We start from the raw sequence: 24,888 nt of genomic DNA, 5'->3' as shown, positions 1-24,888 counted from the left end.
GTATGATCTAGTAGGCATCACAGAAACTTGGTGGAATGATTCTCATGACTGGAATGTAATGATGGATGGATATGAACTGTTCAGAAAAAACAGAATAGATCGAAGAGGTGGAGGAGTGGCACTGTATGTGAGGAAAGGGCTTACCTGTCAGGAAATTCTAGTGAAGGAGAGCATATCTACAGTGGAAAGCATCTGGGTGAAAATAAGCGAGAGGAAAACAAACAGTGTGGTGGTTGGTGTCTGCTACCGACCGCCTGACCAACGAGAGGATGTGGATGCTGCACTTTGTGAGCAGCTTGAGAAAATATCCAAGCGGCAGGACTTTGTCATCATGGGTGACTTCAATTTCCCAGATGTGTGATGGGAAACAAACTCTGCAAAGCGTCCTCAGTCATGCAACTTTCTGACCTGCCTGGCTGACAATTTCATTTATCAAATGGTAGATGAACCCACAAGAGGTTCAGCCATACTGGACTTAATACTGACCAACAGGCAAGAGTTGGTGGATGAGGTGAAGAAGGTGGGGACCCTAGGGGGAAGTGACCATGTCCTCATAGAATTCCTTTTGAGATGGGGAGGCAAGGAAGCTTGTAGCCAGATGTGGATGTTGGATTTTCGTAGGGCAAACTTTAATAAACTCAGAGACATGATGAGCATGTGAAGGGTGGGCGCTACTCAAACAAGAGCTATTGCATGCTCGATCAATGACTATCCCAGAAAGAAGAAAATACTGCAAGAGCTCTAAGAAGCCTATTTGGATGAACAGAGAACTTCAAGAGGAACTAAGAAAGAAAAGGAAAATGTTCAGGAAATGGAGGGAAGGACAGAGCTCTAAAGAAGAGTACCTACAGGTTACTAGGCACTGTAGATCAATCATCAGAAAGGCCAAAGCTGAGAGTGAGCTAAGATTGGCCAGGGAAGCCCATTGTAACAAGAAAAGATTTTTCAGTTAAGTGAGGAGCAAATGTAAAGTAAAGGAGGCAATAGGCCCACTGCTGGATGGACAAACTCTAACGGAGGATGCAGAGAAAGCAGAAAGGCTTAGTGCCTATTTTACATCTGTTTTTTCCCACAGGTCAAAGTGTTTAGGCACATCTAGAGATGGCAGTAGCCAAAGGATAGTGTCTGGGTGGCAGATTAATATGGATAGAGAGGTTGTCGAGAGGCATTTAGCTGCACTGGATGAGTTCAAATCCCCTGGTCCGGATGAAATGCACTCGAGAGTACTCAAAGAACTTTCCAGAGAACTTGCACAGCCCTTGTCCATCATCTTCAGAACCTCTTTAAGGACTGGAGATGTCCTGGAGGACTGGAAGAGAGCAAACGTTATTCCGATCTTCAAAAAAGGGAGGAAGGGTGACCCGGGAAACTACAGGCCAGTGAGTCTGACCTCTGTTGTGGGGAAGATAATGGAGCAGATATTAAAGGGAGCAATCTGCAAACATCTGGAGGACAATTTGGTGATCCAAGGAAGTCAGCATGGATTTGTCTCCAACAGGTCCTGCCAGACCAACCTGGTTTCCTTTTTTGACCAAGTAACAGGTTTGCTGGATCGGGGAAATTCGGTTGATGTCATTTACTTGGATTTTAGTAAAGCTTTTGACAAGGTTCCCCATGATGTTCTGATGGATAAGTTGAAGGGCTGCAATCTGGATTTTCAGATAGTTAAGTGGATAGGGAATTGGTTAGAGAACCGCACTCTGTTGTTGTCAATGGTGTTTCATCAGACTGGAGAGAGGTGAGTAGCAGGGAACCTCAGGGCTCGGGGCTCGGCCCGGTACTTTTTAATATATTTATTAATGATCTAGATGATGGGGTGGAGGGACTACTCATCAAGTTTGCAGATGACACCAAATTGGGATGACTGGCAAATACTCCGGAAGATAGAGACAGAGTTCAACGAGATCTGAACATAATGGAAAAATGGGCAAATGAGAACAAGATGCAATTTAATAAAGATAAGTGTAAAGTTCTGCATCTGGGTCAGAAAAATGAAAAGCATGCCTACTGGATGGGGGATACGCTTCTAGGTAACACTGTGTGTGAACGAGACCTTGGGGTACTTGTGGATTGTAAACTAAACATGAGCAGCCAGTGTGATGCAGCGGTAAAAAAGGCAAATGCCATTTTGGGCTGTATCAACAGGGGCATCACATCAAAATCACAAGATGTCATAGTCTCATTGTATACAGCACTGGTCAGACCACACCTGGAGTACTGTGTGTAGTTCTGGAGGCCTCACTTCAAGAAGGACGTAGATAAAATTGAAAGGATACAGAGGAGAGCGACGAAGATGATCGGAGGCCAAGGGACCAAGCCCTATGAACATAGGTTGAGGGACTTGGGAATGTTCAGCCTGGAGAAAAGGAGGTTGAGAGCGGATATGATAGCCCTCTTTAAGTATTTGAAAGGTTGTCACTTGGAGGAGGGCAGGATGCTTTTTCTGTTGGCTGCAGAGGAGAGGACACGCAGTAATGGGTTTAAACTTCAAGTACAACGATATAGGCTAGATATCAGGAAAAAAATGTTCACAGTCAGAGTAGTTCAGCAGTGGAATAGGCTGCCTAAGGAGGTGGTGAGCTCTCCCTCACTGGCAGTCTTCAAGCAAAGGTTGGATACACACGTTTCTTGGATGCTTTAGGATCATTAGGGCTGATACTGCGTTGAGCAGTGGGTTGGACTAGATGGCCTGTATGGCCCCTTCCAACTCTATGATTCTATGATTCTGTATGTAAATATACATCTTTAACCGCTCCTGCGGTATTAAATAAAAGAGTAAGGCCACCTTGGGAGGAGTTATGGCGGGCCCTGTCCAGGATAAAAACTCAGAGGGCCCAATCAGGAGCCGCGAAGCGGCTCCTGATTGGGCCCTCCGAGTGTCCATCCAGGGCCAAGCATCCAATGGGGAGGCGTGCAAAGCGCCTTCCTATTGGCCCCTCACCAGGACAGACCAAAATTCCATTCACCCAGCCCAGTCTGGCTGCCAGTCAGCTCCTGACCAGCAAAGGGAGAGGAGGTCAGAAGGGCTGCCGAGGGGGATGAGAACAGAGGCTTGTACAGGCTGCACCAGCCCTTTTTGCCCCAAGGCTGTCCTACCTGTCATGTCCAACTGCAAATTGCCTCAGAACCCTGACAAAGCTGGCAGGAGGCTGCAGAGTGCTCCCCCTCCCCCACCCTTCATGCCTGCTGCGAAGGATCCTCTGACAGACCCTGACTGAGGGAAGGAGGTCTTTCCAAGAGCAATGAAGGGGAGCCTGAGGGCCTTCCTTTTGTGTGTGTGTGTGTGGGGACTTTCCCCTTCTGCCAAACAGTTGCCTGACAGGGAGGCCACAGAAAAGCCCCTTCTCACTTAAAATACTGCTCTGCCCGGAGGTTAGACACAGCCAAGCCATGTGTCTTTCTTCTTTGCAACTCTCTACAGATTTGAGGCCACTGCACAGCGTTATTCTGCAAAGGAAACTGGCTCTTTTGTCTCCTGTTTCATCTGCACAACAACCCTGTGCAGTAGGCCTCAAGTCTTTCAATTCAACAACAACCTGTGTGGGAAGCCTTAAATGTTTCTTCTCTACCACAACCCTGTCCAAAGTAGCCCTTTCTGCCTGGGGAGCTGATCTTTATACTCTGCAGGTAAGCTGTAATTCCAGGAGCTCTCCAGGCCACACCTGTAGGTTGGCTACCGCTGAGTTGGAAATATTCCTGGAGGTTTGGAGGTGGGACTTCAAAATCATACAATGCCTCAGAGTCCAGCCTTCAAATGAGCCATTTTTGCCTGCAGTTGGTAGGTAGTGGTGCAGGTGTGTCTCTCCTGGGCTATGGCCTATGGCCAGCCCTTATCAGCAACTGTTTGTATTCTGGGGTGCAGACAGGCAGACCAACATCAGTCCTGTGAGTCTGGAAAGTGCAGGAAGATCTAAATAAATATTTACAGCCTGAAATTGTAAATAGAGAACAAGTAAATGTCTGGAGACACATATTGGCCTGGCAAATAACCTTGGCCTGGCAAATAAAAAAAAAACAGTATAAAAAACCTTACTAAGGTCAAGACTGCTGTGCACAGAGAGTCTTCCTCTTAGGATTGCCAACTTCCCTGTGAGGCTCGCTAGCCCACCTCCGTCATGTGGAGTCTGCTATGGGGAAGACGATTGTAAAATGCTTTGAGACACCTGAGGCCTGCTGGGTCACTGCGGCCCATTCCCAGTTCTCTCAGATCTCTCACAACCCCACATACCTCACAGGTTGACTATTGTGGAGAGACAAATGGAAAATGTGTTTGTAAACCGCTTTGAGACTCCTTTGGGTAGTAAGCAATAGGGTACAAAAATCTGTTCTTCTAAGGAGCAACCATGAAAGAAGCATGTGGGCACATAACATTTTACCAACAGTGAAAACATGGGAGACAGAAGGAACAGGGTGGACACCTGTGTACTGTGACTACCCCATGTGTATTAGGGCAGAGGGGCATTTCGGTGAATGTGGCCTCATTCACACAAGAAGGGAAATGACGCAGAACTGGGAGGAACTGGTTGCCATGTAATCTTCCCCTAAGAAGAGTCTCCAGTCTGATTTTCCCTTCACATATCTGAAGACATGGCTCTGGAAAGCTCATCTGTAACCACTATGCCACAATTCCCAAAAGTCAGTCCTCTCCCACACTCAACAAACATTCCAAACCACAGGTTCTTGACACCCATCTCTCCACACCCATGCCCTCGTTTGCCACCATGCCACCACAACCTCCCACACAACACACACATTCAACCCCATGCCCTTACAGACAGGACAACTCCTCCCCTTCCTCTTCCCACTGCCAAGCTCTAGCGCCCGTTTTATTCTTGGGTACAACGGGCTTTGCCCCTAGTATGTAAATATTTTGTTTAATGCAGTTTACATACAGAGCTGTCCCACCCACCTCCAGCTGACAAGCTCTGCGTCACTAGGCACTAGGCCATTGTTATCAATGGATTTGCTGACACATTGTTACCACTAGCAAATGGAATATTCTGCCCAGGCCTGGACTCCAGCCAGGAGACTTTGCTCTGGGATCCCCCCTCTCCTCATGAACTCCTTCCTTCATCAACGGGTTTTGCCACCCACCCACATCAAAATCCTCGGAAAGAACGTCATCATTTCAAGCCTTCATTGTATTATGATTAGAATGCAGCATAAACTGTGTACAAGTGAGTGAGCACAGGGAAGTACAGACATGCTTATTGCCTCAAAAAGGTTGGTAAAAGTGCCAAAGTGAAGGGGGAAGGGGGACAGGACAAAGAACTCTCCTCCCCTGTCCCAGCTAAAATGAAAACTACCCCATTGCCTGTCATGATACCCATCATAAAGGGGTTTCTGAGCTGTTATCAGGCTGTGACAGTTTCCGCCATTGCATTCCTCCTGCTCATCAGGAAAGCTAAATAAGGAACGTAGTTCAGGCGGCTGCAGGAAGAGGGGAAATGCAGGATATCCGGTCCAGCTGCCAAATTTTCCTTTCCCATGAACCACTACTGACCTTCGCCAGTAAAAGCTTGGACTTCAAGCCTAGCACCATATCTAACCATCTTCACTTAACTCTTTGGAAGCTAGGGACCTGATGATACAAGACCTACCTTCAATCATGTAAGCAACAAAATTCCAGGGTAATGCTTGGCATTGATTCAGCTTTGGAAACAGGTAAACTTAAACTTTTTTTTAAACAATGCATCATGTATCTTTCATTCAATAAATGAGTGTCTTAGCAATTCACATATTTAACCCTTGCACACCAAACTACTGCCTATGTAAAGAGCATTCAAGGTAACCTAAATATGATCCCAAAACATGAGCTGGTTTAGGGCCACACCACATGCTGAGGATTTGTGCTTGGATCCACAGATCTGTAACTTAGATATGCATTGGGAATGGGAATGAGGTTTAATGCTACCCCACTCCCTTTCTCCCACTGGAAATGCCCCCTGACTTCTTCAAGCCCTTGATGGGAGAAAAAAATCAGGAACAATATGTATACCTGAGGCTTAAAGCAGATGAGGGGCATTTCCAATAACTAAAATGGTGATGGACAGGAAATAGTTAACACCCTTCATTCTTCAATGTTATGGTCCCCAGTTCATCTCATCTCCCTCAATTGCAGCTGCTTTTGCGGATTTATTATATGTTTAGTTATACCCAGCATCCCGAATATGGAAGACCTTTCTCGATCCAAGCCCTTAGTGGAAAGATTGATTGTGCCTTTTTACCCCCCAACTCTATTTAGTTTAGGTGTCCCAAACTCTATTGGATATGCCATTTTGTATGCTGAGTTGGGATTGCACTTGCTGGAATCCAGAATATGGATCATTATGTTTAAATACTATATATACCTTCATTTCCAATCATAGCATACCAGTCTAATAGTTAATTGACTTGCTGACCTCCATTGTTTTCAATAGTCTCAATACAACCTTCATAAAATTAATACTCTTGGTATAAATATCGATTCCCTTGCCAATTCAGGGGAGAGTTATATTCTCCAGACAATAAAAAGAAGGATATGAGAAACTGAGAAGCAGCTCTTTGAAGTGGGGTTGAATCAGGTATGCTCTCCCCATTTCTTTGGTCTCTGTTTTACTCAGAATACTGTGTCTCAATATTTCCTCAAATCTATTAGATACAATTCACTATCTTGCATTCATGATGGCCGGGATGAAGTTAAAGAGTAAAGTGAGACCTTTACTCTTTAACCTGCCATCTTGTTAAATCAAAAACAATTACAAATATACTATTAATTTGCCCACTATTCCTCAAACAGTGGTCATGCCTAATCAGGCTCATTTTGCAAGCCCCCAAGGATCCAACTGTAGATGTGACACAGTATTTATTAGCTGATATGATCTCCAAAATAACAGTGTTGCGGAATTTTTAGCTGCTGTTTACTGAAGAAAGATGCAGTTTCATTGACTGGGACCTTGACTGTGTCTGTGTGTGTATGTATAGATATAGATATAGATATAGATATAGATATAGATATAGATATAGATATAGATATAGATAAACATAAACATAAACATAAACATAAACATAAACATAAACATATCAAAGCAAAGAGGAACTAAAGAGCCTTTTGATACGGGTGAACGAGGAGAGTGCAAAAGTTGACTTGAAACTCAACATCAAGAAAACAAAGATCATGGTATCCGGCCCTCTCAATTCCTTGCAAATAGATGGGGAAGAAATGGAGGTAGTGACAGATTTTATTTTCCTGGGCTCCAAGATCACTGCAGATAGGGACTGCAGCAAAGAAATTAAAAGACGCTTGCTCCTGGGGAGGAAAGCTATGGCAAGTCTAGACAGCACCCTAAAAAGCAGAGACATCACCCTCCCAACGAATGTGCGTCTAGTCAAGGCTATAGTCTTCCTGGTTGCAATGTATGGTTGTGAAATTTGGACCATAAGGAAGGCCAAGCGTCAAAGAATTGAGGCTTTTGAACTCTGGTGCTGGAGAAGACTCTTGCGAGTCCGTTGGACTGCAAGACAAACAAACCAGTCAGTCCTAGAGGAGATCAGCCCTGACTGCTCCTTAGAAGGCCAGATGAAACTCAAATACTTTGGCCACCTCATGAGAAGGAAGGACTCCCTGGAGAAGAGCCTAATGCTGGGAGCGATTGAGGACAAAGGAAGAAGGGGACGACAGAGAATGAGGTGGCTGGATGGAGTCACTGAAGCAGTTGGTGCAAACTTAAATTTAAAGGAATGGTAGAGGACAGGAAGGCCTGGAGGATCTTTGTCCATGGGGTCGTGATGGGTCAGACACGACTTCACACCTAACAACAATAACAACAATATATGGTATTTGGCAATAATTGGTATTTATTATTCACTATTCAATTTTATTTTCAGTACTAGTAATTAAGCCCGCTGTAGCTGCAATACAGCGGGCGCTAGCTGTTTGTCCTGGCCCCCCCCCCCGCCGTGTGGCCTACCCGGGCAATCGTAGTCTGTGGTGGGGCCTGCGCTGGCGGTGGCGGTGGCGGCGGATCCTCCGTCGTTGCCGGGTCTGCGTCCGCTCGCGGTTCCTGTGCTGCCGCTGGTGTTCTTTTTGCCGCCGGTACCACAACAAGCTCCGTGGTGGGCGGCCTGGGGCGCTAGGCAAGGGAGGCCCCGCCAGCCGCGCTGTGCGCGGCTGCCGGGGGCTCCCCGGCTGGCGGCCTGATGCGACGGAGGCGCTTTGCGCCTCCCGGTGTGTCAGGCCGCCGGCAAGGGAGCAACAAGGGAGCTTCCTTGTTGCCTGAGCGGGAATCAGAGAGGCCAATCGGCAGGCGGGATTGGCCCCGCCGATGGTCTGTCCGGAGGAAGGGGCCAATTGGCACCCTTCCTCATCCCAGACAGAGCCCGCCCTAACTCCTCCCCCTAAGCCCTTACAGCTTTATGTAGTCCGTGGCGCCTGTGGTGCCGCGGGCGGGGTTAGGATGCCAATAAAGGTACTGTGCTGTGTGTGATACCCAGCATCACACATGGTTTGACTTTACAGATACGCTTACTGTAGCTTATTAACATTTTACTATCCATACCAATAATCCCTCTTGTGGTCTATGGCACCCACCAGTATATGTCTTGGCAGCCATCTAATTTCTTGTAGCATATTTTCCCCCAAATAAAGAGCTCATCCTGGCATTCCTGCAGTTCACAATAAAAGGTTTGGCTTGGAACCTCTTAACATTTTGTGATTGTCTCCCATGGCAGCCATTTTGTTTAGTGCTCACTAGCCATTCTCAACATTTCAACTATCCCCACAGGTTCAACAAGGGCTACTTCCCTCTAGTGGGGAGTCTTTATGTAGCTTTCATTGCCACTGAGAATTCAGAGACATATCATGGCAACACAGTACCCACACAGTGTACCCCAGACGTCCCCTGCATGCCCCACCCAATGGCTATCTTCCTCTTTGTACTCAGAGAAGGCTTATTGAAAATCAACAACTAGCATGTTCCTATAACATTATAATGATTTATTTATCAGATCTGAATTCCCAACTTTCATTTTAAAAAATAAGGCTCTATCCCCATTGCAGCAAAGATATAAAAGGAAAGACATATCTAGACAGCAAAAAGTGTTAAAAATATTTTTGGAAAAAAATGAAACACGAATTAGTGGAGAAAACATTATAACCTATACATTAATTGCTAGTTTAGAAGGCTGGAAAAAGTCTTATAGTGGTGGCTGGGGTGGAGGTTGATGAAGAAAAATTGTGCTGATATACGTGCGACCCGCAAAAACATGCATCTTCCCATCTGTGTAGTATACTAAAATGCTTTGTTTTTTGATCTTTCTAAAAAGACCATACCTAATCAGATTTAGGGTAAATTGCAAGTGGACAATCATAGAAAAATGTTGTGAGGATGCTCAAAAGCCCAGTCTACTTTGAATGCCAAACTGAAGAAAACCTTACAGGTGAAAGCAGCCAAGGTTGGGGACCCACGTTTCACACACAACTTTGCATTTTTTTTTGTTCTCTTTGCAGTGGCTAATGATTCCTAATCATTAGCACATTCAACAGTGGCATTTATGAATTTAAGCATAATGGCTGACTCACTACTTGCCAACTTGCTTTGGTTTTTCCATCACCTTTTGGTCTGGTTCATAGATCAACCTTACCATCAAGCTGAGTTGACTGGCTTTATGTGTTTTGGGGTAATATGAGTGTTGTGAAAAACAACAACTAATAAGTATGAATTAAAAAGTACAACGTGAACTTCATTTTTCCTATGTACTCAATTATGTATTCACAAAAGAATATCAGACAATCTGTTGTTATTTTGCAAAAGGCTGAGCTACGCTTAAGCAAGAAGTTGCTAACTATCATCTTCCTGACTTAGTACATCCGTTGAGCCTTTGTGATCTTCCTTAATGATGAGGAGCTTTAGAGAGGCAATATCACTTCAATATTTTGTATCATTACAATTCTGACCACAGATAAAATGCACCTCTTGGGACTAATCTAACCCTCCCCATTAACAGTTTGAAATAAAGAACAAGGGGTCTAGGATAGCCAGAGGCAATAAAGATCTAAGGATTAATTTAACTAGTCACCCGATAGCAGAGCAGATGCAGAAGTATTATTTTGCCCACAAAGGAGAAATTATGACGGCACTATAATCCATTAGAATGCCTAGCACCACAAGAGACAGGGAGCAAGGGGTATCTTTGTAATGCATTGCATGAAGCATCTTCATTGCAGCAGGTGCTACAGCACAGGAGGCCAATCTGGGCATAGTAAAGGCCATAATACTTTCTGCATGCCTCTGTAGTTGTATCGGCATGCTCCTCCCTATCTACAACAAGAATGTCTGTCTTCCCCAGCTACATTCCTGGTGGTCTTCCTTGGCCTTGTGCCAAAAGGATGCTTTTAACAAACTCACGGTCTATGGCGGATTACAGTGCCATGCTAAGCAGAGTTATACACTTCTAATTCCACTAAAATCAACATGCTTATAAGGGTGTAGCTCTACTTAGGATGGCATTGTTAACTAAGCAAATGAAATCTATTGTGGACCAGACACTTCTCTCAGTTTAGGTCAGAGAAACTTATTATTATTATTATTATTATTATTATTATTATTATTGTTGTTGTTGTTGTTGTTGTTGTTGTTGTTGTTGTTGTTGTTGTTATTATATTTATATTTATATTTATATTTATATTTATATTTATATTTATATTTATATTTATATTTATATTTATATTTATATTTATATTTATATTTATATTTATATTTATATTTATATTTATATTTATACCCCGCCTCCCCCCGGCTGTTGTTATAACAACAACAAGCCTTTAATAGCATATAAAATACAATATAAGAAGGGAAAGTGCAAAAGGATCCACTGCTAGTGAAAACAAAGGCAAAGATCATGCTTTAGGGCAGTGGTCCCCAACCCCTGGTCCGGGGACCGGTACTGGTCCGTGGATCAGTCGGTACTGGGCCGCAGCTCCTCCTCGTCCTCCTCCCCGGCTGCTGCCTCAGGGCAGCTGCCTCCCCGGCTGCTGCCTCTGCCACTCTGCCGCTGATTCACCTTTGGTACTCTCCAGCAGTCGCCAGGGCTGGGGCTCCCCCTTGGCATGGTACTGCACAGCTACTGCTAGCAGCGCCCCCCAGCGGGCAGCGGGAAGTCAGGGGCATCGGAGGGAAAGCAAGTGGAGCAGGGGCTCAGGCGGCGGTGATGTCATTTGGCGAAAGACTACTCCCCCCCGGGTCTCAGTAAGATTGTCAAGCATTGACCGGTCCCCGGTGATAAAAAGGTTGGGGACCACTGCTTTAGGGTAAGACATAATACATTCACGATTTCTCATAGCAAGATATTCCACCAGGTAGGGGCCAGGACCAAAAAGGCCCTGGCCCTTGTTGAAGCTAGGCGTGCTTCCTTAGGGTTGGGAACGACCAGTAAATTCTCACCCACAAACTTTGCAACTGGTTCAATTATATTAGGGTTCTGGGATGTCAAAAGAAATTGAATCTTACGTTCATCCAAATGCAGTTCTGTTTTACACAGCAGTGAGTTTAGAAATTTAGCTCGGATCGAGGAATAAAATGGATAATGGAAAAAAACGTGTGTAATTGATTCTTTACAGCATTGTCCACAGAGGCACAATCTAGCTGAATGCGGGATCTGTAGAAATCTCCCATATAGAACAGCAGAAGGTAGAGCATTAGTTCTAGCTAACGTGAATGCTCTACGCTGTTGTGGGATGGTAGAAGTACGCAGCTAGGGGCTGAGAGCTTGGTGAGATTCCCAAGCTCAATGGCGAGCAAACGTTTCTAGCTTTACTGCTAAGTTCCTGCAGTTCTATGTCTAACAGTCTGCATTTAATTGAATTAATTGAATCAAATGCAGTCTTTTCAGATACCAGATACAAGGAGTCTAAAGAGATTCCTATAGATTTAATTTTTCCCTCAATGTGTCTTAATCAAGTAGATGACTCATGTTCAGATAGCATAAGGGAAATTAGACTATTGGGGTCAGATCTAATATGAATGCGAAGCCAGAACTTGATTGTTAACAACCATGCTCTGGTTTTCAATAGTCTTTGGCTGGTTTCTAGACATAGGACTGAGTAAGAGACACAGTTCGGGGTCCCAAGGATTTTACGAAGGAAGACAGATTGGAGACTTTCGACTGCTTGGTTAAAAGCATTGATCCAAATAGGGATGCCATAGAGCAGTTGGGCACTTAGTTTCCCATTGAATACTTTGAAGGCTGCTGGGACGTACTGGTTACCACTGGTGTAGAAGAAACGTGTAATTGCCAGGGCACATCATCATCATCATCATCATCATCATCATCATCATCATCATCATCATCATCATCATCAATATCATCATCATCATCATCATCATCATCATCATCATCATCATCATTATTTTATATTTATTTCCTGCCACTCCCTAAAAGGCTTGTGGTGGGTAACAATAGTCTAGTCCCATTAAAATACCCATTAAAAGACTATTAAAAAATCCCAACATGATGGAAAATAATCTCATTTCCACCCCCCACTACCAGAGCAGGATGAAGAGTGGAGAGGAATGATGTAACTTCCAATCCCAGGGGAGGGGGGGGATGGTTCTATTTCACTGACCCCAGCCTCAACCATAGACCTGGAGGAAGAGCTCCATTTTACAGGCCCTGCAGAAAGATGGAAGCTCCCGCAGGGCCTGCAGCTCACCCGGGAGCTCATTCCACCAGGTAGGGGCCAGGACCGAAAAGGCCCTGGCCCTTGTTGAGGCTAGGCGTGCTTCCTTAGGGTTGGGAACGACCAGTAAATTCTCACCCACAGAGCGCAAGGCCTTGCAGGGGGCAAAGGGCGACAGGCGGTCCCTCAGGTATGTGGGTCCCAACCTGCGTAAGGCCATAAAGGTTAAGACCAAAACCTTGAACTTGATCCGGGCAGCAATTGGCAACCAATGTAGCTGCCTCAGCACAGGCTGGATATGGCCCATCCAAGGTGTGCCGGTGAGGACCCTAGCAACTGCACTAGCTGAAGTTTCCAGATCAGGGACAATGGTAGGCCCATGTAGAGCGAGTTACAGAAATCTATTCTGGAGGTGATTGTCGCATGGATCACTGTGGCCAAGTGGTCAGGGGACAGGTAGGGTGCTAGTAGCTGAGCTTGGTGAAGATGGAAAAAAGCCTGGCTTGCTACTCTCTTGACCTGTGCCTCTGTAGTCAGGGAGGCATCAATGGTCACCCCCAAATTCTTGGGGCCATTTCGCACGGCTTCAAAGTAGCAGAATGGTTGCTATTTGGAAACGCTACTAATTTGCCATAACCCACGACGTCGTAGACAATCTGCAACAATCCTGAAACCAATCAGCAAAAAGCGCTTCGTTGTGGCGCTTTCAGGGGAATCCAGAAAAGTGGATTCACCCTCCGGATAGCGATACACTCCTGCAACCAATCTGCAACAGTAGCGCTAAAGACCTGTGCGTTACCATTGTTGCTGGTTCTTCAAAGTCCCTCCCCCTGGCTCTCTCCTCCAAACTTCCGGCGAAGCGATCGCCATTTTTTTTCCTCCGAGCGAGCGGGGATAAACGCACCGGCGAGCCTCTTTCTGTTTAGAGGCTTCCCTGGCTTCAGTCCTTCACCTTTAGTCACTAAGCACAAACCACTGAAAAGCCCGTTTGCTGAAATAAAGTCCCTTTATTTTTTACAAATAAATTCAGCCGAAAATCGGGACCGTGAGAGGGGGGGGGGATTTTTTTTTTATCACTCGAGGCAGCGTGCAAACGATCATACAATCAAACGACAGCTCACATTAGGCAGCTGGATGGTTCTCTCCGTAGCAACGAATCTACCTAGATTCGTTGCTATGGGTCGTTTTTTTTTTTTTTAAACCTTTCTTAAAGGGAAAGGGGCTGTTTGGGAGCATGCTAACGGCTGCCCATTGGCTGCTTGACGGCCAGGGGCGGGACGAGCTTGGCAATAGCGCTTCCTTTCTAGCGATTTCTGCCGAGACCGGAAGCCTGTGGGAAACGCTAAAAAACGCAACTGATTCCACTACAAAGGCAGGTATGCATAACAACGATTTTTCATTCCACAAACAATTTGCAACAAAGATCCCTGTGCGAAAAGGCCCTTGGCCTGGGACACGATGGTAAGTTGCGCCCCTGCCAAGGTAGGTAAATGTGCTGCCTGATCCCGCCCCCTGCCTCCCAGCCACAGGACCTCCAACTTGGAGGGGTTGAGTTTCAGGTGACTCTGCTCGAACCATTCCGTCACTGCTTCCAAACATCTGGCGAATGGATCGGGGGGGGGGGGAGTCCAGGTGGCCATCCAAAGGGAGATAGAGCTGGGTGTCATCAGTGTACTGATGGCAGTCCAGTCCAAAACTCCGCACCAGATGGGCCAGAGGGTGCATGAAGATGTTGAACACTGCGGGAGGAGAGGACTGCGCCCTGAGGGATGCCACAAGGGAGTCTAGGGATGCGAGAACTCCTCCCCCACTGCAACCCTCTGGGTCTGGTTCTGGAGGAAGGAGCATATCCAGCTCACGGCTATGCCCCCTATCCCCGTGCCAGCAAGGTGGTGGACCAATAAGTCAAGGGCCATGATGTCAACGGCTGCCGATAGATCTAAAAGGACCAGCACGGCTGACCCACTTCTATCCAGCTGGCCCTAAACAAGCAGCTTGATGACCCTTAGGTCAACTGACTCTTGTTGAACGGCAGCTACAAATCTCATTTGTTTCCCCATTCTACATATCAATAACTGACAATGAATTATATATATATCAACAAGGCAGCAATAGAATGTGTTCTTCAGGCAAAACCCAAATATAGTAAAGCAAGCCATATTAAAGTCTGCCCCCTGCCTTTTAAAAAGCAGCAGAACTAGATCACAATATTTAATATCTCTTTAAAAATGCATCATGATGAGTTTATAATCGACTGTTTAGTTTCAGGTACACACGTAATCTCAGTTTTTGCAATCACCATTCCCAGAATGTAGATATTCAAATAAATTATTGCAATAGAAATCATCACTTCCCCTTCCCTTAGTTCAAAACAAGACATATACCTACTAATCAGACATGTGCCTCTTTTGATTATAGATTACAACAGTCAATTTCCTTCACATTGTCATTGGTCTGGTCCTTTAGAGCAGTGGTCCCTAACCTTTTTATCACCGGGGACCGGTCAACGCTTGACAATTTTACTGACGCCCGGGGGGGGGGGGTAGTCTTTTGCCGAAGGACGTTGCCACCTGAGCCCCTGCTCCACTTGCTTTCCCACCGCTTGCTGGGGGGGGGTCGCTGCCCGCAGCAACTGTGCAATGCCACGCCAAGGGGGAGCCCCAGCCATGGCGGCCGCCGGAGAGCACCAAAGGTGAGTCTTCCGAGGCAGCAGCCGGGAAGGAGGACGAGGAGGAACCACAGCCTGGTACTGACTGTTCTACGTCCCGGTCCCGGTCCCGGTCCCGGTCCCCAGACCAGGGGCTGGGGACCACTGCTTTAGAGTAACCTGGAATATTTCAATTATGTCATTTTCCTCACAGCTACTCTTCATAACAAAAACAAATATGATTAATGGAATAACTCTGGTTATAATAAGGCTCTTTGGATTGTGGGACTACTTATCATGTGATTCTTTTGAATCATTCTCCCTTGCATGGGTACAGTTTTTTAAACTGTTTAATTGTGGTAGGTGGGGGGAGAGTTTACAATGTATATTCTTTCAATTGCATTGAGGCTTGATCACAAAAAAATGTTTGAGAGAAGTTAATGAAGACCCAGAAGAACGCCAAAGGTATCAAAAATGGCTGCGTTCATGATACACTTCCTCTACGCATAGTTACTTTGCAAAAGCAATTCCCACTGTCAAGTGAATGGGTTTAGGAATAAAGTTGGAGTCACTTGTTTCTTTGTTTGGACACTCTAATTTGGAGGGGTGCAAGAAGAACTGGAAACTATGTGTATATGAATGCCCAGAGCACAGACTTGTTATACAAGCTTTTGCACAAGGATAACAATAGGACAACTTGCAGTTCTGCATTTATTTGTTCATCAGCTGGCATATTTATACTGTGTCTTCCCACCCAGACTGGGGCTGAGGGCAATAAAATTAAAGCACATGTCATTAAGATGAGCCAGGGAAGTGAGCGGGCGGCGCAAGCAAGCGAACAAAGTAAGCTGGGGAAGGGGGGCGGGCTTTGTCTTCTTGGCCGCCACACTAAAGTTCCTCCCTGGCTGCCTTTTCTTTGGAGCTCGTGGCCTAACCTTCCCAGTTTTCTCCCTGGTGCCTTTTGTAAGTGTGCCTGCTTATTGATGTGTGTGTGTGCGTATATGTCCCTGCCCTGGGCTAAAACTTCCCAATATTCTCCTTGGTGCATAATAAGTGTGCCTGCTTATTATTGCTTTGTGTATGTGTGTGTGTGTGTGTGTGTGTGTGTGTGTGTGTATGTGGGCATATGATATGCTGGGGTTCTCCTCCTGAGATCTACCCTGCCTTATAACTATTTCAAACCCTTTTTGCAGTTAATTTCCCCTTCTCTGGGTAATCTATCCCTTTCAGCACATATTTTTCAAGGTAGGGAAGTACACTTCATTTTAATTATGGCATCCTTTAATTGTTTTCAGGAAAAACAATTTTACTTCTATTATTAGTCCTAATGCTGACTACAGGCTTTTGGATTGATATGCCTTGAATTTTAGTCTGCATCAAAGAACAAGGGCATAGAAATGCTTATTGCAAGACCAACTTATATGTAGAAATTTAAAAACAAACTAAAACAGAGATGGAATGGCAACTTTAGCAAAACATTTTATTATCACCATGTAGGGTGTCAAATGCTTTCTGCCACAGACTTCCCCTCGCTGGCATGCTGGAGGCAAAAATTTACTCTGGGGCTCTCATATCTCCAGTGCCCCTGAGTTAACTACCCCTCTCACCTGGCATTAACCAGAAGGGGATCTTATACCCAAGAGGGATCTTACAATAGTGCTGTCAAGCAGCCAAGCCCAGGGGCAAGGAATGTGCAAGGCTCCTCCGCTGAATAACTGTAGTAACGACAAGGCACAAACTCACTGGAACTAACAACAAGACAGTTCCAGGTAGGGCTAAGCAAAATAAAAAGAAATGGAAGGAAGGAAGGTCACTTGTTAGTTACCTTACAATCCTTCAACATCTGGTGCAGCCTCAGAGGGAGGCTGACTGTTGCATAGTGAACCTCTCCCCAGGACTGTATTTACAAGCACCATCCTCCTCCATCATTCACACCGGACTTCCTTTTTTTGTCTGTCTGTCTCTCTGAACCCCAAACAAAGGAACAGCTCCCCTTTTTAGACTCCCCTCCCACATGAACTGATAGGGCACTGGCCAATGGGGCACTAGGAGCTAGAGTTCAAGCCTGCCAGAAGCAGGGCAGTCAACTGAGGGATGTTAACCCATCAAAGAGATGGCATGTTTTTTCCTTTGGGTTGCAAACTATGCTCTCTACCCAGCAAAGTGCATCTTTCCCATGCTGTGCCAGTCTTTGGGATGCCATCTACCCTGTCCATCAACATAAATGTCACATTATCGCTGCCATCTGCCCTTCATCTCACAAAGCACCTTTTAAGCAACGACAGCAATCTAAAAAAAAAACAATCACTTGCATGAGAAATATGCCAAAGAATAAAATACATAAGTTTTTAAATGTTTTATATTTGTTAATTTTACTTAATTGTTAATTGTTGAAATTTAAAAAAAAATACAATACTATTTTTGCGTTCTATGAAAAATTTGTTGCTCCATATAGAACCCTCCCCCAGTCAATGGTGTCCCTCTTTAGCAATCTTAAAATCTGGTCACCTTATACTAGTCCCTAGAAGTCATTTAGTGCAGTGGTCCCCAACCTTTTTATCACCGGGGACCGATCAATGCTTGACAATTTTACTGAGGCCCGGAGGGGGTAGTCTTTTGCCAAGGGACATCGCTGCCACCGCCTGAGCTCCATTTGCTTTCCCACAGTGCCACACAAAGGCGGCCACTGGAGAGCACCAAAGGTGAGCCGGCAGCAGAGTGGCAGGGCAGCCCCTGAGGCAGCAGCCGTGGAGGAGGACGAGGAGGAGCCGCAGCCCGGTACCGACTGATCTACGGACCGGTACCGATCCCCGTTCCGGAGGTTGGGGACCACTGGTTTAGTGTACATCAGCCTTTGCATCTAGATTAATTAGTCCAGCATTAAAAAATTGAGACTACACATTGTATCCCACAGTAGAACACGCACAGCACTATGCATTCAAACCATTACTGGCAGATGGTAGTGCACTAAATTTGCAGTGCCCAGTACTATGTACTAGTCCTCTCTACCATTACTTACCACAACAAAGCAACGATGAATCATGGAGCTTGGCTCATAGAGAATAGGCTACTAAGACAACAATGGCTCTTACCACATGCAAAGCTTCCTGACCTAAGATTTTTTCCTGTGGTCTTTCTGGTCTCCCCTTTGAATTTAAGTAAGTCATGCTTCTCCCCAGAAACATTTTCTTCATCTCATCAAGTGTGGCTTACAGATTTTATAGTATGATTTGTTTTCCAACCCCAAGTCTCTCTGGCATCTCATAGGCATTTTAAAAACGTACTCAGAAGGAGTTTGGTCAACCAACATGTTTTCCCTTATATGCAGCCACTTAAATCTCAACATATATCTTAGATTGGAAACAGTATTCCAGCATGCAGGTGGTATTATTATTATTATTATTATTATTATTATTATTATTATTATTATTATTACTCGTCTCCCCCCAAAGGCTTGAGGTGAGTTACAACATTTTAAAACCCCAATAAAAACCCGATACAAAAATAAAACAACAATAATATACTCTACCCGCATTAAAGATAAGATGTGGCAGTAAAACACAACTCCTACCTACAACACACCCCAAGGAACCAATTCTAGAGGGGAAGGGGAAACAGAGGACGCCGTTGGAATTCGCTACTACCACTTCGATCACTCCCGTGGGGGGACCCTGATCTTCCTTGCCATCTGGTCTCAACCAACAACCTGGCAGAAGAGCTCCATTTTGCAGGCCTTGTGGAATGCAAAAATCTCCCGCAGGGCCCACAGCTCCTCTGGGAGCTCATTCCACTAGGTCAGGGCCAGGACCGAAAAGGCCCTGGCCCTGGTTGAGGCCAGGTGCACCTCCCTGGGGCCAGGGATAACCAGTAGATTAGTACCTACAGAACGTAAAGCACTATGGGGGGCATAGGGCAACAGGCAGTCCCTCAGATATGTTGGGCCCAGACAGCGTAAAGCCGTAAGGTCAAAACCAAACCTTCAATTGGATCCTGCAGGTAGGTATAACAGCTATTATTTTGACAAATGCTTGTACTGAGCCATGGTTTAAAATCCCAGTTTGTAGGGAGCTCTGATCGACCTGAGTGCCTGCTCAGCTGGCTAAGTTTTGTGCCGCCGCCATAAAAATCCGATGCTCTAGAGTAGCATAATTTTAAGTTCTATTTTATGATCTGTTTTAAATTGCATTATATCAAATGACCATATTCTTTTGGTTTTTTATGTATTAACTTCATACAACTTGGTCTGAACGACTGTAATAAAGTTTGAACTGAACTGAGTGCCTGTATTTGTATATCATGGGGAATCAGGAAACCTTCAGGAAACCTGCAGGAAGGGAGGGGGAAGGCACGCACATGGCGACCAGCCGTACTCTTGTATAGTCTTTTCTTAATAGGAGCCTGTTGAGATACCTGAGTGTAACCCAACAAGTATCAATGGTGGCCCAGATCTAAAAACTTCAAAGGTCAGGAAGCTCTGCATGTGATAAGACCCATTTTTTTGCCTTAGTAGTCTGTTTTCTGTCATCCAAACTCCCTGATTCATCATTGATGGGGTGTGAAGTCAGGTCTGGCACACAGTACTGGACACTGCAAGTTTAGTGCACTACCATAATCAGTCACTGGTAAATACACTGCAATTATTAAATTCATGGCCTTCCTTTCATCTTTTTGTATCTCCAGGCTCACTGTGTTCCTGCACTACATGTACAAAAACAGCTCTTTAATATCAAACAGGAAAGGAAGCATTAATTGGTTTCCTTCAGGCATACCTGTGAATGTCATACAGATGCCCTGCCTTTCATGAGACACTCACAATAGCAATAGCCTACAACAGGCAAGGCAGTACTGTATTTTGCTTGCTAAACATGCACATTGACTTAACACAGGAAAAGGCTGGATAGATCAATATGCAGTTGCCCCAGATGGCAGCATGGATTTCCTGAGGAACCAGAGCAGGTTTCTCCTCTGAAGAAAATCCCCCTAGCTTTATTGACTGAGAAGGCTGCGCAAAGTCCTCGCTCCTGCCGCAACGGTCAAGCACAGCCCGAGGAAAAGATTAGTCACCTTACTTAGAGGGCCCTCTGGTGGTGGAACGAAGCCCAGGGGGACAAAGACAGTCGAGATAAGCGGCTGCGTTGACAAAAATTGTGTGGTGCTTTAAAGACTCATACAATTTCTTGTACCGGAGCTCACTTCTTCGGTTGCAGAGAGTTACATCTAAGGAAGCGCGCCTTAGTCCGCGACAGTTTGTGGTGGACTAGAATCGCGCGTCTTAACAGGTGTTTCAAGACTCCGGCTGACTTTGACTCCGCTACAAAGGTGCACTGCCTGGAGCGAGGGAGGGCTGAGTCGCCAGAAGCCATGCCCAGGACGAGTGAGGGAACGTAAAGGTTGCGATGTAAGAGAAATAAGAGGGGGAAAGTGGCAAAGCACCCGGCGGCGGCGGCGGAGGAGGAGGCGGGGGACGGGCGGGGAGTCGGGGATTGACAACGGGACAGCGGCAAACGGAGCGAACGACACAGAGAGGTTGTGAGCGGCAGGTGCTGGGGCAGAAAAAGCGCGGGGAAAGAGATGTCGCCGTGCCCTGGGCGAAGTCGCGCGGTTACGGCAGCGGGACGAGAAAAGCCAACGTGTCACCTGGTGACTCCGGAATGGGGAGCGGGAGGGAGGGAAACGAGCCGCCTCCCTCTCCACCCGGGATCCAGCCGTTTCCATGCCCAGCGGTCGTGTCCCCTCCGGCCACCCCCAGCAGGTCCCCAGCGGGCGCGGCGCAAGCGGGCGCTTGATCGACGGCGCGGCGCCGCTTCTCCCTCACCAGCTTCAGAGACGATCCCGATCCAGAGCCAGAGGGACAACGTGCAAACTCTCTTCATTTCCAGCGCCAGGGCGAGGGTCCGTCGGGAAGCGGCGGCAGCCAGCGAGACCACGTCTGGCCACAGGGCTGCTCAAGCCCGTCGTGGCGGGCAGTCCGGGCCAGCGCAAAACTCCCCCCCCCCTCGCGTGGCTTGGCGCTGCCTCCGTCCCCCTCAGGCAGAGCGGACGCGCTCTCGGGGGTGGGGTGGGGGAGGCTCAACCCCGTTTCCCTTTCCTTTTCCGCGTCCTGTTCGCGCTGCCTCTGCTGATGCCGACACCCACCGCCGAGGAGTCCCGCTTGGCGGCTCGGCCAAGTTTGCCCGGGCTCAGGAGCTCGGCTGGCGGGGGCGGGGGCGAGGGCTGGAGCCAGCCGCTGTGAGGAACAGAAGGGAGGCGCACGGGAGAGCCTGAGGGGACAAGGGAGACGGAGAGGGCAAGGAGCAAAGGGCGAGGGGCGCTGGCACTGGATGTGGGGGGGGGGCTCTTTGGGGTATGAGGGTGTGTGTGTGTGTGGGGGGGGGGGGGTTAGACAGGAAAACTTTGTGAAGAACTTCAGAATAGGATGGAGAGGAGAATTCACCAGAGGATGGATGGAGTGGGCTTACGGTGGAAGGGCATGAAGAAGAAGAGGCAGAGGGCAGGGGTGAAGACATTCCACAGAGGCTGCTCTTTCAAATAGGGTGGGTTTGTTTTGTTCAGTATTGCTTCTGAGCCATCTCAAAGCAGGCCTCCTCTGCTTTTACACCAAAGGCAGAAATTCAGCTGGTGAGGGTTTCCCTTGTATAGGAAGGCTTTGTGTGCTACTATTTTGTTGAAGGTACAGGAAAAAACAGGGTCCTCTGCCGCCTTGTTTATATATATCAGGTTCACTAATGTAACTCCATGCACAACTGCCAAGGAGTGCTTCATGCTCCAGCTGGCACAACGTGGCACCAGGTCTTGAGTGAACCACATTACTTGTGCACACTTAGTGATTCCATGGTCCATTGTGTGGATGCATAAGGGACTGAGTGCATCAAAGGTCTCAAAATAGTTTGTACAGATGCCAGTATAAGCAGCAATGGAGATGAGGAACAGAGATATAAAAGATCAAGACGAACACACCAATAGTGGGTAGACCTTGGTTAAGTTCTATGCTCAGCATTGGAGTGACCTTCATTGGCTAAGTCACAGCATCCCACTCTAATCTACCTAACAGGGTAGCTGTGAGAATAGAATTGGGGGGGGGGGGGCTGCACATGCAACCATAAGCTTCTTAAAGGAACAGCAGGAATATTGTTTATTAATTTAATTACACCATTTATTGTCCTCATTAAGCATAACTAGGATGTATTGATACACAGATATGCATGCATATTTTCATGTAACTGAGGAGAGGCATTTGTATCATGCAGACAAATATGCAGGAAGTATAGTTGCCATTCAGTATAGCTGTCATACACATACTGCCAGCTTAAGAAAAATGGCCACATACCCATATCTACAAATCAATAGACACACATAACCCAAACAATACATGGTATGTCTACAATCATATCACATCACAACTATATATAAAAAAACACAAAAAGCATGCCTATTACACACACCAGTAAGCACCTACAATCTCTCAGATGTTGTATAGGACACTTTAAATACCTGGGAGTCATTGAAAGATCTCCGTCCATCTGCAAAAACCACTGTGTCAGGGACCTGACCAACTATTTCCTTCTCCAGCAGTTTGTTGTTTTGTTTCCCTTCCTTTCCCTCCCCTACTTGGCGAAGCCCATGTTAATAAACACATAACCAAACTTTCAAAGCTCAGCTGTGATAAAGGTAACAGGGATGTACTGAAGACCAAGATCACTCATTGGCATCTATTTATTATTTTTATTATTTATTATTTATTGTATTTATATAGTGCCCTCCCCGAAGGCTCAGGGTGGTTTACATGAAACAACAAAATGGTACAGGTAACATCATTCTGGTAACAATAAGGTGGTAACAACAATAACATTAACAGAATAACAATAACAACAATAACATTAAAGGAAGGTGGAACTGCAAAGAGCCTTAGCTCAACTCGTACTGAGACGCAGGGGTTGGAAAGATTTGTAACAGTCATGGTAGGAGTGGGGGAGCTTGGGGGCCAATTGGGAGCAATGGATTAGGTCGACCTCAACCAAATGCCTGGTGGAGGAGCCCCCATTTGCAGGCCCTGTGGAACTGCTGTCAGGGCCCTGCTCTCCAGAGAGGCTGCTGTGACTACTTATGAGCAGTTCTGCCATCACTAAGAGCTCTGTAGCTTTTTGCAGCAGCTCATCGTTTAATGTTTTAGAGGTGGCAGGAAATGCTGTAGGATGCCAGTGAATGACAAACAGAGGGACGCTGATCCTTGAGCCTTTGTGGACTTACAGATGCTAACAGCCTGTAAAGTGCTAGCTTTGTCCATGGTAACATTTATAGGATGTTATTCCATTGTGAATGGTTTGTAGAGAAGATAATGACTTTAAGCAATTCCCTGATGACAGATAACAGAATTCGAGCTTGTAAAAAAGATTAAGGATCACTTTGTGCTTTATGACAGGCGTCCCCCCATGACCCCATGTCTTTTTGAAACAGAGACAGAAATCTGTAAATACGCAGGAAAATATGTGTCCCTACTCATTCCATTTCCCAGAGCGATCCCCTGCACAACTTTCTCTTTTAATCTGTGGAAACAATTTGAAGGACATTGACTTATGTCTGACTGAAGCACAATCTGAGCAGCGAGACTGATGAAATTTTATTTATTAGATTTTCTTATGACAGTCATTTTTCTTAAACTTCACAGCAATTCTAAGCCTTATCTATGTCTACACAAGCTTTTGTTAAAAATATTATCTTCATTTTGAAATTATGTTCACATACAAATTTTGCTTCAGTCCAACTCAGCAGAGGACACAGCTTAGGGACAGACCACACATTTCATGTACATACAGAAGTTGCCAGGTTCCGTTACAGGGAAAGGACCTCATATAGCAAGTATTGGGAAAGACTTTTCTCTGCTAGATATAGCATTCCTGCCAATGCAAAGACTGACTCAGTGCAAGGCAGCATCATATGTTTAGCCATTGTAGTTTTTAATTACATCTCATCACAGGTCTTTTGCCAGTTTTTTAAAGTCACATAAAAATTTTTTTCCCAAGTATGTATATCCAATCCAATTCTGACTTGGATGGTCAAGGTTAGCCTGATCTTGTCAGCTCTTGGAAGCTAAGCAGGGTCAGCCCTGGTTAGTACTTATACGGGAGCTTGCCAAGGAAGTCCAGGGTTACTACACTGAGGCAGGCAATGGTAGCTACCTCTGAATGTCTTTTGCCTTAAAAACCCCATGGAGTTACCATACGTTGGCTGCAACTTTATAGCCAACAAGAAATATGTTCAATGGGATTCAAGGTAGGTTACATCAAATTCTGAAAAATATCTTGGAAGAAATACATATAAAAGGAACCAAACCACAACCTCTACTCATAAGCCACAAAAAACCATGTAGGAAGAGCTCTGGCTTTATAGAGTCTGGAAAGTTCATACATATGGACACATGTAGCTGTATTATACTGAATCAGACCATTGGTCCATCAAGTTCAATACCAGGGTGGTTCCAGGTTTTGAGGAGACCTGAGAAGGAGCCCCCATCTGCCCACTGCCAAGGCCCCCTTCAAGCACTTCTTTTGACCTGACCACCACCTATACGCCTCCCCACCTGCACATG

General features: G+C 45.9%; 1 protein-coding gene across 2 annotated transcripts in view; it reads right to left on the bottom strand.

Annotated features, from left to right (window-relative positions):
* FLT4 (fms related receptor tyrosine kinase 4) overlaps nt 1-21,460 on the bottom strand; it is a 160,871-nt gene extending 139,411 nt beyond the window's left edge. For both annotated transcript variants that reach the window (XM_077326599.1, XM_077326600.1), the window contains exon 1: nt 21,118-21,460. In XM_077326599.1, the coding sequence (XP_077182714.1) occupies nt 21,118-21,175 (58 nt within the window). In that variant the 5' untranslated portion in view covers nt 21,176-21,460. The remainder of the gene's footprint in view (nt 1-21,117) is intronic.
* Between the last annotated feature and the right edge of the window lie 3,428 nt (nt 21,461-24,888).

Source organism: Paroedura picta, chromosome 3 (assembly GCF_049243985.1).
Source record: "Paroedura picta isolate Pp20150507F chromosome 3, Ppicta_v3.0, whole genome shotgun sequence".
NCBI lineage: Eukaryota > Metazoa > Chordata > Lepidosauria > Squamata > Gekkonidae > Paroedura > Paroedura picta.
This window is presented reverse-complemented; position numbering and strand designations above follow the sequence as displayed.